This window comes from Pseudophryne corroboree, chromosome 9, assembly GCF_028390025.1.
Source record: "Pseudophryne corroboree isolate aPseCor3 chromosome 9, aPseCor3.hap2, whole genome shotgun sequence".
NCBI classification, from domain to species: domain Eukaryota; kingdom Metazoa; phylum Chordata; class Amphibia; order Anura; family Myobatrachidae; genus Pseudophryne; species Pseudophryne corroboree.
This window is the reverse complement of record NC_086452.1, coordinates 177,145,807-177,165,935: the sequence shown is the minus strand read 5'-3', so window position 1 is coordinate 177,165,935 and position 20,129 is coordinate 177,145,807. Positions and strand designations below refer to the sequence as shown.

General features: G+C 45.7%; 1 protein-coding gene across 1 annotated transcript in view; it reads left to right on the top strand.

Annotated features, from left to right (window-relative positions):
- Positions 1–20,129, top strand: part of LOC134956857 (calcium-activated chloride channel regulator 1-like) — a 135,467-nt gene that overhangs the window by 18,701 nt on the left and 96,637 nt on the right. Inside the window, exon 3 of the mRNA XM_063938752.1 lies at positions 18,044–18,194. Within this exon, the coding sequence (XP_063794822.1) occupies positions 18,044–18,194 (151 nt within the window). The remainder of the gene's footprint in view (positions 1–18,043; positions 18,195–20,129) is intronic.

Here is a 20,129-nt window from a genome sequence, read left to right as displayed (position 1 = left end):
AAGTGAGTTCCATAGAGTCGGAGCCATAATTTACATCTGCACGCACTTCACTGTACGACACTAACTACTGTAATTGGTAACAGTAACTGGTTGTGCAGGATAAACAATGATTTGTTATTAATATTAAATTCCATAGACCTTAGTTTTTATTAGAGATGAGCGCCTGAAATTTTTCGGGTTTTGTGTTTTGGTTTTGGGTTCGGTTCCGCGGCCGTGTTTTGGGTTCGAACGCGTTTTGGCAAAACCTCACCGAATTTTTTTTGTCGGATTCGGGTGTGTTTTGGATTCGGGTGTTTTTTTCAAAAAACACTAAAAAACAGCTTAAATCATAGAATTTGGGGGTCATTTTGATCCCAAAGTATTATTAACCTCAAAAACCATAATTTACACTCATTTTCAGTCTATTCTGAATACCTCACACCTCACAATATTATTTTTAGTCCTAAAATTTGCACCGAGGTCGCTGTGTGAGTAAGATAAGCGACCCTAGTGGCCGACACAAACACCGGGCCCATCTAGGAGTGGCACTGCAGTGTCACGCAGGATGGCCCTTCCAAAAAACCCTCCCCAAACAGCACATGACGCAAAGAAAAAAAGAGGCGCAATGAGGTAGCTGACTGTGTGAGTAAGATTAGCGACCCTAGTGGCCGACACAAACACCGGGCCCATCTAGGAGTGGCACTGCAGTGTCACGCAGGATGTCCCTTCCAAAAAAAACCTCCCCAATCAGCACATGATGCAAAGAAAAAGAAAAGAAAAAAGAGGTGCAAGATGGAATTGTCCTTGGGCCCTCCCACCCACCCTTATGTTGTATAAACAAAACAGGACATGCACACTTTAACCAACCCATCATTTCAGTGACAGGGTCTGCCACACGACTGTGACTGATATGACGGGTTGGTTTGGACCCCCCCCAAAAAAGAAGCAATTAATCTCTCCTTGCACAAACTGGCTCTACAGAGGCAAGATGTCCACCTCATCTTCACCCTCCGATATATCACCGTGTACATCCCCCTCCTCACAGATTATCAATTCGTCCCCACTGGAATCCACCATCTCAGCTCCCTGTGTACTTTGTGGAGGCAATTGCTGCTGGTCAATGTCTCCGCGGAGGAATTGATTATAATTCATTTTAATGAACATCATCTTCTCCACATTTTCTGGATGTAACCTCGTACGCCGATTGCTGACAAGGTGAGCGGCGGCACTAAACACTCTTTCGGAGTACACACTTGTGGGAGGGCAACTTAGGTAGAATAAAGCCAGTTTGTGCAAGGGCCTCCAAATTGCCTCTTTTTCCTGCCAGTATAAGTACGGACTGTGTGACGTGCCTACTTGGATGCGGTCACTCATATAATCCTCCACCATTCTATCAATGTTGAGAGAATCATATGCAGTGACAGTAGACGACATGTCCGTAATCGTTGTCAGGTCCTTCAGTCCGGACCAGATGTCAGCATCAGCAGTCGCTCCAGACTGCCCTGCATCACCGCCAGCGGGTGGGCTCGGAATTCTGAGCCTTTTCCTCGCACCCCCAGTTGCGGGAGAATGTGAAGGAGGAGATGTTGACAGGTCGCGTTCCGCTTGACTTGACAATTTTGTCACCAGCAGGTCTTTCAACCCCAGCAGACCTGTGTCTGCCGGAAAGAGAGATCCAAGGTAGGCTTTAAATCTAGGATCGAGCACGGTGGCCAAAATGTAGTGCTCTGATTTCAACAGATTGACCACCCGTGAATCCTTGTTAAGCGAATTAAGGGCTGCATCCACAAGTCCCACATGCCTAGCGGAATCGCTCCATTTTAGCTCCTTCTTCAATGCCTCCAGCTTCTTCTGCAAAAGCCTGATGAGGGGAATGACCTGACTCAGGCTGGCAGTGTCTGAACTGACTTCACGTGTGGCAAGTTCAAAGGGCATCAGAACCTTGCACAACGTTGAAATCATTCTCCACTGCGCTTGAGACAGGTGCATTCCATCTCCTATATCGTGCTCAATTGTATAGGCTTGAATGGCCTTTTGCTGCTCCTCCAACCTCTGAAGCATATAGAGGGTTGAATTCCACCTCGTTACCACTTCTTGCTTCAGATGATGGCAGGGCAGGTTCAGTAGTTTTTGGTGGTGCTCCAGTCTTCTGTACGTGGTGCCTGTACGCCGAAAGTGTCCCGCAATTTTTCTGGCCACCGACAGCATCTCTTGCACGCCCCTGTCGTTTTTTAAAAAATTCTGCACCACCAAATTCAAGGTATGTGCAAAACATGGGACGTGCTGGAATTTGCCCATATTTAATGCACACACAATATTGCTGGCGTTGTCCGATGCCACAAATCCACAGGAGAGTCCAATTGGGGTAAGCCATTCCGCGATGATCTTCCTCAGTTGCCGTAAGAGGTTTTCAGCTGTGTGCGTATTCTGGAAAGCGGTGATACAAAGCGTAGCCTGCCTAGGAAAGAGTTGGCGTTTGCGAGATGCTGCTACTGGTGCCGCCGCTGCTGTTCTTGCGGCGGGAGTCCATACATCTACCCAGTGGGCTGTCACAGTCATATAGTCCTGACCCTGCCCTGCTCCACTTGTCCACATGTCCGTGGTTAAGTGGACATTGGGTACAACTGCATTTTTTAGGACACTGGTGAGTCTTTTTCTGACGTCCGTGTACATTCTCGGTATCGCCTGCCTACAGAAGTGGAACCTAGATGGTATTTGGTAACGGGGGCACACTGCCTCAATAAATTGTCTAGTTCCCTGTGAACTAACGGCGGATACCGGACGCACGTTTAACACCAACATAGTTGTCAAGGACTCAGTTATCCGCTTTGCAGTAGGATGACTGCTGTGATATTTCATCTTCCTCGCAAAGGACTGTTGAACAGTCAATTGCTTACTAGAAGTAGTACAAGTGGGTTTACGACTTCCCCTCTGGGATGACCATCGACTCCCAGCGGCAACAACAGCAGCGCCAGCAGCAGTAGGCGTTACACGCAAGGATGCATCGGAGGAATCCCAGGCAGGAGAGGACTCGTCAGACTTGCCAGTGACATGGCCTGCAGGACTATTGGCATTCCTGGGGAAGGAGGAAATTGACACTGAGGGAGTTGGTGGGGTGGTTTGCGTGAGCTTGGTTACAAGAGGAAGGGATTTACTGGTCAGTGGACTGCTTCCGCTGTCACCCAAAGTTTTTGAACTTGTCACTGACTTATTATGAATGCGCTGCAGGTGACGTATAAGGGAGGATGTTCCGAGGTGGTTAACGTCCTTACCCCTACTTATTACAGCTTGACAAAGGGAACACACGGCTTGACACCTGTTGTCCGCATTTCTGGTGAAATACCTCCACACCGAAGAGCTGATTTTTTTGGTATTTTCACCTGGCATGTCAACGGCCATATTCCTCCCACGGACAACAGGTGTCTCCCCGGGTGCCTGACTTAAACAAACCACCTCACCATCAGAATCCTCCTGGTCAATTTCCTCCCCAGCGCCAGCAACACCCATATCCTCCTCATCCTGGTGTACTTCAACACTGACATCTTCAATCTGACTATCAGGAACTGGACTGCGGGTGCTCCTTCCAGCACTTGCAGGGGGCGTGCAAATGGTGGAAGGCGCATGCTCTTCACGTCCAGTGTTGGGAAGGTCAGGCATCGCAACCGACACAATTGGACTCTCCTTGTGGATTTGGGATTTCAAAGAACGCACAGTTCTTTGCGGTGCTTTTGCCAGCTTGAGTCTTTTCAGTTTTCTAGCGAGAGGCTGAGTGCTTCCATCCTCATGTGAAGCTGAACCACTAGCCATGAACATAGGCCAGGGCCTCAGCCGTTCCTTGCCACTCCGTGTGGTAAATGGCATATTGGCAAGTTTACGCTTCTCCTCCGACAATTTTATTTTAGGTTTTGGAGTCCTTTTTTTTACTGATATTTGGTGTTTTGGTTTTGACATGCTCTGTACTATGCCATTGGGCATCGGCCTTGGCAGACGACGTTGCTGGCATTTCATCGTCTCGGCCATGACTAGTGGCAGCAGCTTCAGCACGAGGTGGAAGTGGATCTTGATCTTTCCCTAATTTTGGAACCTCAACATTTTTGTTCTCCATATTTTAATAGGCACAACTAAAAGGCACCTCAGGTAAACAATGGAGATGGATGGATTGGATACTAGTATACAATTATGGACGGGCTGCCGAGTGCCGACACAGAGGTAGCCACAGCCGTGAACTACCGCACTGTACTGTGTCTGCTGCTAATATATAGACTGGTTGATAAAGAGATAGTATACTCGTAACTAGTATGTATGTATAAAGAAAGAAAAAAAAACCACGGTTAGGTGGTATATACAATTATGGACGGGCTGCCGAGTGCCGACACAGAGGTAGCCACAGCCGTGAACTACCGCACTGTACTGTGTCTGCTGCTAATATATAGACTGGTTGATAAAGAGATAGTATACTCGTAACTAGTATGTATGTATAAAGAAAGAAAAAAAAACCACGGTTAGGTGGTATATACAATTATGGACGGGCTGCCGAGTGCCGACACAGAGGTAGCCACAGCCGTGAACTACCGCACTGTACTGTGTCTGCTGCTAATATATAGACTGGTTGATAAAGAGATAGTATACTCGTAACTAGTATGTATGTATAAAGAAAGAAAAAAAAACCACGGTTAGGTGGTATATACAATTATGGACGGGCTGCCGAGTGCCGACACAGAGGTAGCCACAGCCGTGAACTACCGCACTGTACTGTGTCTGCTGCTAATATATAGACTGGTTGATAAAGAGATAGTATACTCGTAACTAGTATGTATGTATAAAGAAAGAAAAAAAAACCACGGTTAGGTGGTATATACAATTATGGACGGGCTGCCGAGTGCCGACACAGAGGTAGCCACAGCCGTGAACTACCGCACTGTACTGTGTCTGCTGCTAATATATAGACTGGTTGATAAAGAGATAGTATACTCGTAACTAGTATGTATGTATAAAGAAAGAAAAAAAAACCACGGTTAGGTGGTATATACAATTATGGACGGGCTGCCGAGTGCCGACACAGAGGTAGCCACAGCCGTGAACTACCGCAATGTACTGTGTCTGCTGCTAATATATAGACTGGTTGATAAAGAGATAGTATACTCGTAACTAGTATGTATGTATAAAGAAAGAAAAAAAAACCACGGTTAGGTGGTATATACAATTATGGACGGGCTGCCGAGTGCCGACACAGAGGTAGCCACAGCCGTGAACTACCGCACTGTACTGTGTCTGCTGCTAATATAGACTGGTTGATAAAGAGATAGTATACTACTAATATTATATATACTGGTGGTCAGGTCACTGGTCACTAGTCACACTGGCAGTGGCACTCCTGCAGCAAAAGTGTGCACTGTTTAATTTTAATATAATATTATGTACTCCTGGCTCCTGCTATAACCTATAACTGGCACTGCAGTAGTGCTCCCCAGTCTCCCCCACAATTATAAGCTGTGTGAGCTGAGCAGTCAGACAGATATATAATATATATAGATGATGCAGCACACTGGCCTGAGCCTGAGCAGTGCACACAGATATGGTATGTGACTGACTGAGTCACTGTGTGTATCGCTTTTTTCAGGCAGAGAACGGATATATTAAATAAACTGCACTGTGTGTCTGGTGGTCACTCACTATATAATATATTATGTACTCCTGGCTCCTGCTATAACCTATAACTGGCACTGCAGTAGTGCTCCCCAGTCTCCCCCACAATTATAAGCTGTGTGAGCTGAGCAGTCAGACAGATATATAATATTATATATAGATAATAGATGATGCAGCACACTGGCCTGAGCCTGAGCAGTGCACACAGATATGGTATGTGACTGAGTCACTGTGTGCTGTGTATCGCTTTTTTCAGGCAGAGAACGGATTATAAATAAAAGTGGTGGTCAGTCACTGGTCACTATCAGCAAAACTCTGCACTGTACACTACTGAGTACTCCTAATGCTCCCCAAAATTAGTAAATCAAGTGTCTAAACGGAGAGGACGCCAGCCACGTCCTCTCCCTATCAATCTCAATGCACGTGTGAAAATGGCGGCGACGCGCGGCTCCTTATATAGAATCCGAGTCTCGCGATAGAATCCGAGCCTCGCGAGAATCCGACAGCGTCATGATGACGTTCGGGCGCGCTCGGGTTAACCGAGCAAGGCGGGAAGATCCGAGTCGCTCGGACCCGTGAAAAAAAACATGAAGTTCTGGCGGGTTCGGATTCAGAGAAACCGAACCCGCTCATCTCTACTTTTTATTGCTAGAATACCTCTCAGGAGTATTGCATTTATATTATAGATGAGCGGCTTGGATCTCAGAGATCTGAGCCCACATGAACTTCCAGTATCGGAGAGGGTCTGAGCTGGGGCTTGGATCTACACACCTGCCTCAGATCCCAAAATGAGGCAAGACATCATCCTACCGCTGGCAGATCTTGCGGGTTTTGGATTCAGGCACCAATTTCAAAAGAACCATTGAAATCAATTGGCTGACCGCTGATTGGCTGAGAAAGCCATCTCTCACGCCTCTCAGCCAATCAGTGGTCAGCCCATTGTTTTCAATGGGCTGACAACTGAATGGCTATGAGCAGTGGTGTAACTAATGTGTTGTTAGGGTCTCCTGCTCTGTGCTGCCACGTCGTCATGGCAACCGGGAGACAAGTGCTAGTGGAGTAACCTGAGCGTAGCTGATACTCCGGTTCGGGTCTTTTGCTGTGCAGTGGTTACAGGCTCTGTGCACGGCAGGGGATCCGGTGCTGGTTTTTGTGCTCACAGTCTGTGAGGTCTGAGTGGGGCGTGGACAGCACCTGCTATATAAACCCTCTTCTCAGGTTAGGCAGATGCTGCTGAATCTTTGTTGGTTAGTCAGTTCCTGAAAGCTAGCTAGTACTGTGCAAACTTTGTATTTGTTTGTTGCTTACTGCAAATAGGCCTTGGGATTTGGTATTACACTCTGCCAATCCAGACCTAGCAGTAAGATTGGAGTCAGTCGTTTAACCTGCTGGGGTTCTTTTGCTACTCTGTGAACCTAGCAAGTTTGCGGCTGTATTCTCAGACTTGCCTGCCAAAATCCTTTCTCACTGTGCAAGGTGTTCAGGTGTCAGTTTAGTGGCAGTAAGCTGAACCAGTGCACTGCAAGTGAGGACTAGGATTGTGGAGACTCTCCTTGTGTCTATTATTCCATCTCTGACCAAGGAGTTTACTGCCTCACCCGTTGGTAACCCTTTAGGGTTTTGCTGTTGCACTTAGCAACAGCATTTCGGGTTCTCTACGTATTAAATCACTACATCTCGCTTCTTTCCATCTGAGCGTTCCTAATACTAGGGAGACACCCAGTTTCTTAGCCTTTGGGCTTCTCTGTTCACTTTGTGTTTATTTTGTTACCCTATCACCTTCTGTATATGTAATGTCATATTCCCCAGTCTGTCTGTGAGTTCATTTGTTTTGCATCCCTCACCGTTCAGACACCAGTACATTCCTGCTGGCACTGGTGTGCATAACATATTCAGCAGCCAAATACTCCTGTTGAAATTTTGTGGGAATATGGAGCATACCCCTCAAAATACTTTGCAACAGGTGGTCGATCAGGTGCAGGTCCTGACTCGACAATTTAATGATTTGTCCATTAAAATGCACACCTCACAGGCCGCTGGCGGAGCTCCCGCAGCAGCAGTACCTTCAGGGGTTAAGGAGCCGAAAGTAAATCTCCCGGATCGTTTTTCTGGAGATCGCTCGCAGTTCTTTTGTTTCAAGGAGAGCTGCAAGCTATATTTCCTGCTTAGGCCTCAGTCTTCTGGGTCGGAGATTCAGCGGGTGGGCATAGTGATTTCCTTGCTACAAGGAGACCCACAGGTCTGGGCATATGGGTTGCAGCCTGACTGTCCGTCGCTTAAAAGTGTTGATGCTTTTTTTACGGCACTGGGCATGTTGTATGATGACCCTGACAAGACGGCCTCAGCCGAGGCTCAGATTTCGATCCTTAAGCAAGGGCGAAGGCCAGTTGAGGTTTATTGTACGGAGTTTCGGAGGTTGGCCCATGATACCCAGTGGAATGACCCAGCCCTGAGACACCAGTACCGAAGAGGTCTTTCTAACCAGTTAAAAGACCAACTGGTACAATATCCCTTGCCTGATAGCTTGGATCAGCTCATGCAGTTATCCATTCGGGTGGATAGACAGCTGAGAGAGCGCAGGCTTGAAAGGGAGACCGAGGTTTCCTTCTTTCCCAAGGGAACCTCAGACTCTGAGGAATTTTCCGAGGAGCCTATGCAGATTGGGGCTACCCGCCTCTCCTCGCGTGAGAAGACGCGGAGGAGACAGCAGGGGTTATGTTTGTACTGTGGGAATAAAGGTCATGTGGTAGTATCATGCCCAGAAAAGCCGGAAAACTTCAGGGCCTGAGGGTGATGGGAAATATCCTGTCAGGCCAGAAGTCAGAATTTCCCAAGAAGACTTTTATCATTCCGGTGACCTTGAAGATCCTCGGTCAAACTGTCAAGACTGAGGCCTTTGTGGACAGTGGGGCCGACGGGGTTTTTATGGACCGCCAATTCGCCCTGAAACACTCTGTTCCCTTAGTACCCTTGGCATCGGAAATTGAGATTTGTGGGTTAAACGGGGAACCATTATCCCAGGGTAAAATTACCTCTTGCACTAGCCAGATTTCTTTGTTTATTGGAGCCACACACTCTGAAAAATTGTCCTTTTATGTGACTGTCTGTACTTTTGCCCCATTGGTGTTGGGGTTACCCTGGTTAAGGGCCCACAATCCTCAATTTGACTGGGTCTCTGGGGAGATTCTTAGTTGGGGTACTGATTGTTTCAGGAGTTGCTTGAGCCTTCCAGTCAGGCTTTCGCAGCTAAGTTTGCCAGGATTGCCAGGATGTTATGCAGATTTTGCGGACGTGTTCTCCAAAAGAGTTGCAGAGGTACTACCTCCCCATCGCCCCTATGACTGTGCCATTGATTTGTTGCCAAATGCTAAGCTTCCCAAGAGCAGGTTGTACTCCCTGTCACGTCCTGAGACTCAGGCTATGGCAGAGTACATTCAGGAGAACTTGACTAAGGGATTTATCAGACCTTCACAGTCTCCAGTTGGGTCGGGGTTCTTCTTCGTGGGTAAAAAGGACGGTTCGTTGCAACCCTGCATCGACTTCAGGGAATTGAACCGTATCACGATTAAAAACTCATACCCACTGCCTCTCATTTCGGTCTTGTTTGACCAGCTTCGTACTGCCACCATTTTTTCTAAGATTGACCTACGCGGTGCGTACAATCTAATCCGAATAAGAGAGGGGGATGAATGGAAGACTGCCTTTAATACCCACTCAGGGCATTATGAATATTTGGTGATGCCTTTTGGGCTCTGTAATGCCCCGGCAGTCTTCCAGGACTTCATGAACGATGTGCTCAGGGAATATTTGGATAGATTCTTAGTTGTATACTTAGATGACATCCTAATCTTCTCCTATTCCCTGGAGGAACATCGGAAGCATGTACGCTTAGTCCTCCAGAAACTCAGAGACCACCGGCTTGGGGCGAAGCTGGAGAAGTGCGAATTTGAAGTTCAGCAAATCGCATTTCTAGGATATATTATCTCCCCAGAGGTTTTCCAAATGGAGGGTTCCAAGGTACAGGCAGTCCTGGATTGGGTGCAGCCCACTAGTTTGAAGGCGCTTCAGCGTTTTCTGAGCTTTGCAAATTTTTATAGACGATTTATCGCTGGATTTTCGTCTATAGTGGCGCCCTTGGTGGCACTCACTAAGAAAGGGGCGGATGTTGCTCACTGGTCTTGTGAGGCCAAAGCGGCTTTTGCCCGTCTCAAAAGGGCATTTGTCTCGGCCAAGGTGCTGCGACACCCAGATCCAGAGCGTCCTTTTGTGGTGGAGGTGGATGCCTCTGAGATGGGTATTGGGGCAGTGCTCTCTCAGATGGGGGTGTCTGATAATCGCCTTCATCCCTGTGCTTACTTTTCCCGTAACTTTTCGCCTGCCGAGATGAATTATGACGTGGGTAACCGGGAATTGTTGGCTATTAAGGATGCACTCGAGGAGTGGAGACACTGGCTTGAGGGGGCTAAGTTTGTGGTCTCAATTCTCACCGACCATAAGATTTTGGCATATTTAGAGTCAACGAAGCGCCTCAATGCCAGGCAGGCACGATGGGCTTTGTTTTTTGCTCGCTTTAATTTTTTGATAACATATCGCCCTGGGTCAAAAAACATCAAGGCTGATGCGCTCTCGCAGAGTTTTGCTCCAATCCAGGAGACCACCGAGGAGCCATTGCCCATTGTGTCCGCATCATGTATTAAAGTGGGCATTACCCAGGACCTCTTGTCATTAGTCCTTAGAGCACAGGAGCAGGCTCCTCCAGACCTTCCAGTAGGTCTTTTGGTTGTGCCTCCTAGGTTAAGACAGCGAGTGTTCCTGGAATTCCATGCCAAGAAGTCGGCAGGTCACCCGGGTATTTCCAGAACTCGGGAGTTGCTATCTAGGGCGGTGTGGTGGCCCTCGGTGGCTAGGGATGTGGATCAGTGGGTTCGGGCATGTGACATCTGTGCCCGAAATAAGACTCCTAGAGGGGTTCCTGTTGGCCCATTACATCCACTCTCTATTCCATCTAAGCCATGGACCCACATTTCAATTGATTTTGTGGTGGACTTGCCCAAATCCTCGGGGATGACAGCCATCTGGGTTGTCGTTGACAGGTTTTCGAAGATGGCGCACTTTGTTCCATTGGTTGGGCTGCCATCGGCCAGACGCCTGTCTGAATTATTTATGCTGCATGTTGTGCGCCTTCACGGGTTGCCACTTGATGTGGTCTCTGACCGCGGATCCCAGTTTGTGGCCAAATTCTGGAGGGCATTTTGTTCCGATCTCCAGATTTCTGTCAGCTTGTCGTCAGGCTACCATCCGCAGTCTAATGGGCAGACTGAAAGGGTGAACCAGTCCTTGGAGCAGTTCCTCAGGTGTTATGTCTCCAAGTGTCAGACTGACTGGGTTGCTCATCTGTCCATGGCGGAGTTTGCCTATAACAACGCGGCTCACTCTGCTACAGGGATCTCTCCCTTCCTTTGTGTGTATGGGCATCATCCTAAGGCCAATTTTTTTGACCCCCTGGACTCCACGCCTGGTGGTTCCTCTGTGGTTTCGGTCCTTAGAGGTATTTGGAGGAAAGTGAAGAAAGCCCTTGTGTCTGTGTTATTAGTGACCAAAAGGGTTTTTGATAAGCGGAAAAGACCCTGCAGCTTCAAATTAGGAGACTTCGTCTGGTTGTCTACCAAGAATTTGAAGTTGAGACAGCCATCTCATAAGTTAGGCCCCCGGTTCATCGGTCCTTATAAGATCACTAGGGTTATCAATCCGGTGGCATTTCAGTTAGATCTACCCCGTTCTTTGGGTATCAATAAAACATTTCATTGTTCCCTTTTAAAACGGGTGATTAGTAATCCTTCTTCCAGTGGAAGACCTTCCCCTCTTCTGATACGTGGCCAGAGGGAGTTTGTTGTTGAAAGGATTCTTGACTCCAAGATGGTTCGGGGTCGGCTGTCATTTTTGGTGCACTGGAAGGGGTATGGCCCGGAGGAGCGGTCGTGGGTGCGCAGTTGTGATCTTCATGCCCCCAGACTGTTACGCTCTTTCTTCTCGCAGTTCCCCGATAAACCCGGTGGTAGGGGTTCTTTGACCCCTCGTCAGAGGGGGGGTACTGTTAGGGTCTCCTGCTCTGTGCTGCCACGTCGTCATGGCAACCGGGAGACAAGTGCTAGCGGAGTAACCTGAGCGTAGCTGATACTCCGGTTCGGGTCTTTTGCTGTGCAGTGGTTACAGGCTCTGTGCACGGCAGGGGATCCGATGCTGGTTTTTGTGCTCACAGTCTGTGAGGTCTGAGTGGGGCGTGGACAGCACCTGCTATATAAACCCTCTTCTCAGGTTAGGCAGATGCTGCTGAATCTTTGTTGGTTAGTCAGTTCCTGAAAGCTAGCTAGTACTGTGCAAACTTTGTATTTGTTTGTTGCTTACTGCAAATAGGCCTTGGGATTTGGTATTACACTCTGCCAATCCAGACCTAGCAGTAAGACTGGAGTCAGTCGTTTAACCTGCTGGGGTTCTTTTGCTACTCTGTGAACCTAGCAAGTTTGCGGCTGTATTCTCAGACTTGCCTGCCAAAATCCTTTCTCACTGTGCAAGGTGTTCAGGTGTCAGTTTAGTGGCAGTAAGCTGAACCAGTGCACTGCAAGTGAGGACTAGGATTGTGGAGACTCTCCTTGTGTCTATTATTCCATCTCTGACCAAGGAGTTTACTGCCACACCCGTTGGTAACCCTTTAGGGTTTTGCTGTTGCCCTTAGCAACAGCATTTCGGGTTCTCTACGTATTAAATCACTACATCTCGCTTCTTTCCATCTGAGCGTTCCTAATACTAGGGAGACACCCAGTTTCTTAGCCTTTGGGCTTCTCTGTTCACTTTGTGTTTATTTTGTTACCCTATCACCTTCTGTGTATGTAATGTCATATTCCCCAGTCTGTCTGTGAGTTCATTTGTTTTGCATCCTTCACCGTTCAGACACTAGTACATTCCTGCTGGCACTGGTGTGCATAACATGTGTGCAAGGGGTGCATTTGCTATAGGGCAGCAGCCGTCTCCCAGAAGCATCAGTGCCATCCTGACCAGCAGCACTGTGGAGCAGGGAGGCGGTGCCAGCAACATGAAGCAGTGCTAATAAGATGCCCTTTGTTACGGTGGTACCCTTTGTTATGGCTTCCAGGAGTCACTCCCTGGGGAAGGCGGTAGTGGCCACAGTGTGCCCTGGCCTTGGGTTATATGTATGGAGAAAGTGTGTGTGTGTGTGTGTGTGTGTGTGTGTGTGTGTGTGTATGTATGTATGTATGTATGTATGAGAGGCATTGTGTGGGTGGGTGGATGTATGTATGTATGTATGTATGTATGTATGTATGTATGAGAGAGGCTGTGTATGAATGTATATATGACAAAGGCAGTGTATGGATGTGTGTGTGTGTGTGTGTGTATGCACATATGTATTGTTAGGTAAATGGCACCTTGCAATGTGTAAAATTTGTGTAATGTGTGTGTTGGACCCTTATTACTACGGCCTCGCTGATACACCTAGGTCCGGTTGGGCTGTGTCAGTGATCTGTGATGGCTTTTATATTTATATATATAATGCTGTGTAATCCTATGTGTGCTGGTGCAGTGTGGGGAAGAGGAGGAATGATGATGAGGAGGACTGATGAGCAATGAGAAGGGGATCTACCATGGTGTAATGTGTATAAGCGTGTCTACTGTGATGTAACATGGATAACGAGTACTATTGTGTGGCGTAACATGTATAACGGGCTCTTCTGTGGCATAATGTATATAAGTGGCTCTTCTGTGATGTAACATGTACAGCAGGCTTTCCCAATCACGGTCCTCAAGGCACACCAACAGTGCAGGTTTTAGTGATATCCAGGCTGCAGCACAGGTAACTTAATTAGTAGCTCAGTTATTTTGATTTAACCATCTGTGCTGCAGCCTGGATATCACTAAAACCTGCACTGTTGGTGTGCCTTGAGGACCGTGGTTGGGAATGCCTGATGTACAGTATAAGGGGTACTACTAGGGTTACTACCTCATCCCTTTAATTCCGGACACATATTAATTACACAGGTTCTGTGGCTGGCTGACTTCAAGACTCCATTTCACCTGGTTTTAATCAGCCACAGAACCTGTATAATTAATATGTGTCCAGATGTAACATTTACAGTATAAGGGATACTACTGTGTGGTGTAATGTGTATAAGGGGCTCTACTGTGATGTAACATGTACAGTATAAGGGGTACTACTGTGTGTTGTAATGTGTATAAATGACTCTTCTGTGGTTTTATTATTTATAAGTGGCTTTACTATGAAGGTAAAATTAGAATCAGGTATTTTCAATCAACAGTCAGACAGATTGTTTACAAATGGAGGAAATTCCAGACCATTATTATTAGAGATGTACGCCTGCCCATTTTTCTTTTTTTTGTGTTTTGGTTTTGAATTTGTTTTGCCAAAATAGCCCTTGTGTGTTTTGGTTCTAATTTTTTTTTTAAAAATCATAAAAATAGCTAAAAATCACAGAATTTGGGGGTGTTTTTGTTCCTACAGTATTATTAACCTCAATAACATTAATTTCCACTCATTCCCAGTCTATTTTGTACACCTCACAGCTGACAATAGTGTTTGCATTCAGTTTAGGCTAAAAGGTTGCTCCAAGGTAGCTGGATGACTAAGTTAAGCGACAGAGGTGGGTGGCATAAACACCTTGCACATCTAGGAGTGGCACTGCAGTGGCAGACAGGATGGCAGTTTTATAAACTATGCCCAAAAAATGCTCCAAAGAGCACATAACACAAATAAATACTGTAAGGTGCAAGATGGAATTGTCATTGGGCCCTCCCACCCACCCATATGTTATATATATTAAACAGGACATGCACAGTTTTACAAACCAATCATTTCAGTGACAGGGACCATCACTTGTGGCTGAAATAATTGGTTTGTTTGGTCCCCCACAAAACTATTTTTTAGAAGGACTTCCTCCGTTAAGTAATTACTCTGAGGATGTTGATGATGAGGTGTTAATTACATTATAATCTTGTACAATAAATTTCATGTCTTCGCCACAAATTACGTAACATGGAGGAGGTACCTAGATGGCTAACGTTCCAACCTCTACTAAATTTGGCCTCACAAATGGAGCAGATGCTTTCATAAACATTGTCAGGATTGCGGTAAAAATAATCCCACACTCAAGAGGTGGCTGTTTTGGTCTTATGCCCAGGCATCACAATGGCTTTTTTTTATCATGGTCAATAACTGCAGCCATCTGTGGCTTTCTTACACAAACAACATCATCATCAACATCCTCACTGTCAGATACAGTAGTACACACATACCCCCCTAGTCCTGTCCCCTTTCCACACACAAATCCTCAATTTGTTTTATGTCCTCCTTGTCAGATTAATCACCCTTCTCATCAGATTTGTCACCATCTTTACTTGTAATGTTCCCACATGTGCAGATGGTTCAGAAATTGTGGAAGGAGGTGAAAGAGGCTTCTCTATGAGGACAGTGTGAGAAATGTCAGACTCACACATAGCTGACGTGGACACCCCTAAATGTGCCTCAAGAATGTCTGATGATTCTGATTCTAAATGCGCAGTTTGCCTCTGCAGCTAACTTTCCTTTTGATACTTTTTTTTCTTTAGCACTTTAAAATTAAATGATTTTACATACCCTGACTAAAGCCCTTTATGCCCCTGGGCATCTGCCTTAGCATATGATGCTGACAGACTTGCATTGTCAATGTCATGACTAGTGGCAGCAGTTTCAGCACTGGTAGTAGCCACCATTTCTATCAACACAAAGTGGGGTTGACCTTCACCGACAGCATCGCACAAATGAGTCAGAAGTGTAAATAATAATTCCACACTGCAGTTGACTTCACCGACAGCGTCGCACAAATAAGTCAGAAATGTATATAATAATTTCACACTGCGGCTGACTTTACCGATAGCGTTGCACAAATGAGTCAGAAATGTAAATAATAATTATACACTGCGGGTGACTTCACCGACAGTGTCGCACAAATGAGTCAGAAATGTATATAATAATGACACACTACAGTTGACTTCAGCGACAGCTTTGCACAAATAAGTCAGAGATGTATATAATAATAATTACAAACTGCGGTTGACTTCACTGACAGGGTCGCACAAATGAGTCAGAAATGTATATAATAATAATTACACACTGCGGTTGACTTCACTGACCGCGTTGCACAATAAGTGTATGAGTAAGAAATAATATACTGCGGTCTGACCAACAGTGTCACAGTACTTATGAAAATAAAATAAAAATTGTATAGTACACTGGGGTACAGCACAAACAAACAAAAAAATATTTTTTATAAATTTAGGCTTTTTATTTTTACTTTTATTATTTTAATTTTACACTGGGGCAAAGCCCCTGGATGGATGGACAGATTACCCCTTTCAGATTCAGCAGACAGAGAGAGCACCCATTTTTCAGATACAGCAGAGAGAGCACCCCTTTTTCAGATACAGCAGACAGAGAACCCCTTTTTCAGATACAGCAGACAGAGAGAGCACCCCTTTTTCAGATAGAGCAGACAGAGAGCACCCCTTTTCAGATACAGAAGATAGAGAGCACCCATTTTTCAGATATAGTAGACATAGAAGGCACCCCCTTTTCAGATACTGCAGACAGAGAGCACCCCTTTCTCAGATACCGCAGACAGCGAGAGCACCCCTTTTTCAGATATAGCAGATGAGAGCACCCCTTTTTCAGATACACCAGATGAGAGCTCCCCTTTTTCAGATACAGCATACAGAGAGTACCCTTTTTAGACATAGAGTACCCTTTTTTCAAATACAGCACACAGGGCACCTCACTCCGCCGCACACCATGCCACGCCACCCAGTACTGAGACAGACACAACCGTCCAGTACACTCTCCAATGCCGGAGTGAAGATGGTGCTGATGCACGGGGACTTATATAGAATCCAAAACCCACGAGGATCCGACAGTGGGAAGATGACGTTCAGCCTCGCTTTGGGATCCGAGTAAGGCGGGAAGTCCCGAGCCGGACTCTGATATCACAATGTTCGGGAGGGGTGGGGGGGGGGAATGAGGTTCGGTTCCTCAGGAACAGAATCCTTTCATCTCTAATTATTCTCCACAGAAGTGGTCGACCAACAACCAGTAATGGTTCGCAAGGTCACAAAGGAACCCAAGGTAACCTCTAAGCGACTGAAGGCCTTTCTCACATAAGCTAATGTTAATGTTCATAAGTCTTGGAGGAATGGGGTAAGATTCCTCCAAGCCGATGTCCAGGACTAATCAACAATTACCAGAAACGTTTACATGCAGTTATTGCTGCATACCTGATACTAAAAGCAAAGGTTCACATACTTTTGCCACTCACAGATATGTGATATTGAATCATTTTCCTCAATAGAAAAATAAGCACGTCTACATTTTTTTTTTTGTCTCATTTGTTTGATTTGGTTCTCTTTATCTACTTTTAGGACTTGTGTAAAAATCTGAGGTAGCTTTAGGCCAAATCTCAGCAGAAATACGGGAAAGTCTGAAGAGTTCACAAACTTTCCAGCACCACTGTATAAGTGATACTACTGTGGTGTAATGTGACTAACGGACACTACTGTGCAATGTAATGTGTATTGTGCTGTGTATTTGTACTGCTGCTCTATCACTTAAGGGGGGTACTCACGGAGCGATCGCTGCTTAAAATCTAAGCAATCTGACTAGATTGCTTAGATTTTAAGCACGATCGCTCCGTGTGTAGCCCCCTCAGCGATAGCGATGCGCAGCCCCGCGCATCGCTATCGCTGCTGCTAGATTGGCCTGCATGCAGGCCAATCTAGCGGGTCGCTCACTTCACCCGCTGGGTGAAGTGAGCGGCCCCCCCCGTCTCCCCCCGCACGCTCAGCACAGATCGCGCTGTGCTGAGTGCCGGGAGAGATGTGTGCTGAGCGAACCGCTCAGCACACATCTCTCTGACATCGGCCAGTGAGTACTGGCCTTTAGTTTAACTATCCAGCTTGCTGCATCCTTTGACCAATATTGGTGAATAGTTCAAAACAAAATATTGTGAGCTGTGAGGTGGTCAGAATTTACTGGAAATGACTGGAGATTAATGTTATTGAGGTTAAATTACAGTATAAACAAAAAAGGGTCCAAATAGTTGTTATACTTGTTTTTAGCAATTTTTTAAACAAAAAATACAGATCCAAAACCAAAACACTGCTGTTTTTGCAAAACAGAATCCAGACCCAATATCGAATTAGAATCCATTCCAAAAGCAGCAAAAATGGGGGCGGGCCCATCTCTAATTTATATATGATTACATTTATAGTTTTACTGAACTGTAGCTGTTAATAATGTACAGTAAATAAAAAAGTATAAGAAAATGTAAAACATGTCAAAATAAACCTTTTACTTTTTTAGGCTGATGTTATTGTTGCTGATCCTTACCTGAAATATGGAGAAGATCCATATACCTTACAATATGGAGGCTGTGGAGAGCCAGCAAGATATATCCATTTTACACCCAACTTCTTGCTGGATGATAAACTCATCTCAGTGTATGGACCTCGAGGTAAAGAAAGAAGTTTTAAAGGATGTTTAGTTGGAAAAGACATGCACACGTATGATTATTTTGAGTTTCTGTTACTCTGAAAGCATACTGTTTTATTCAGATACATAATGTGGGGCACCAGTGCATATGATGTTTTGTTATGTCAAACACCTGCTTTGCAAGGCTGCACCTATTTTTACTGGAAGTGCACAGCTTAATGCTTTACGATGGCAGTGGTTTCAGGTGTGCAAAATGTAACTGTAAATATTGGCTAGAAGCACTCATATATAATTTTGTGCAAACATACAAAGTGAATCTTCGTGACAAATTCTGAATCGCAAGCAAAAGCGCACGCAGCAGTGTCTATTGGTGGTCGCCCATCAGCTAGTTTATGCAGATGGAGATACAAATGCCTTCCCTGTGTACATCCATGTGACTGTATGTAAAAGGGCTGAGACACCAACTTTTTGCACTCATGCATACTGTAATACTGTTAATACGGGGTAAGGTCAGCGCACTCTTGGGTGGAAATGGGGATATTAGAGAGAGAGGATAGAGACGGAGAAAGAGGAATTAAGACGTGAAGTAGGAAGGAAAACGCAGAAGGGATATTTGAGTGTCTATCTAGAAGGCAATAAGGACCATGTATAGAATTGTTAGTGTATCGTCTTTTATTTGGTGGTAATGATAACGCTATCAGGTGTGTCCTGCAGACCACCCTTTACAGTGTACCCTCCTAAATGGTACACTTTAACTCTACCCTCTTGAGGTGAGAGTCTATAACACTCTCCGGTATGTCCGGCAGAATACCTTTATGTCGGTATTCCGTCCTTAGTAGACCTTTTATATTCAGAGGTCCCTTAAAAGGGTGAATGTCAGGTGAATCTACAATAGCGTCAGTAGCTGTGAGGTATATGACTATTTGCGGCGTCCCGCCTGTCAAACCTCCGTATGTACGCTATTGTAGATTCAGAGTTACATAGGATTCACCACACCTATGGTAAAGGTGCACCCTTTAGGGCACACATGACATTCACCCTTTTTAGGGACCTCTGAATATAAAAGGACTACTAAGGACGGAATACCGACATAAAGGTATTCTGCCAGACATACCGGAGAGTGTTATAGACTCTCACCTCAAGAGGGTAGAGTTAAAGTGTACCATTTAGGAGGGTACGCTGTAAAGGGTGGTCTGCAGGACACACCTGATAGCGTTATCATTACCACCAAATAAAAGACGATACACTAACAATTCTATACATGGTCCTTATTGCCTTCTAGATAGACACTCAAATATCCCTTCTGCGTTTTCCTTCCTACTTTACTTCTCAATTCCTCTTTCTCCGTCTCTATCCTCTCTCTCTAATATCCCCATTTCCTCCCAAGAGTGCGCTGACCTTACCCCGTATTAACACAAATCCAGAGGTAGGACACCTCTAGGCCTAGCAGCACCATTTTCTTGTCTTCAGTGAGCGCAGTCTCTCTCCACTGACCTAGCAATACTGTAATACTGATTGGTGCATTCTCAAACGCCTCCATCGAGTGCACTAATGAACCGTATGGCAGGTGTAGTTTCTCCATCTGACTATGGGCTCCTATGTGAGTGGCCGAGCATCTGTGAACGCAGCTGCTCGCATTGACACACCTTGCGACACTCCCATCAGGGATATGCAGTGGGGTGAGGCAGGTGAGGCAGAGCCTTTCCTGACATACGAACGTTTGCACCAGAGTTTTACTGTGTAAAGTTTATGTAAAATACAAAGAATATGTTTGAAATATCTCTTTTGTATTATTCTAATAATTTTTATAGCCAAAATTCTACAGTAAAAAGTCTTTGGCAGGTGAGGCAGTGCCTCACCTTGCAATCTTTTCCGCACCTTTCAGATCAAAACTCACAAAATTTCTAGGGGTTTTTACTGCTGCACCTGTGTATAATGGCCAGATGTACCCTTTGGC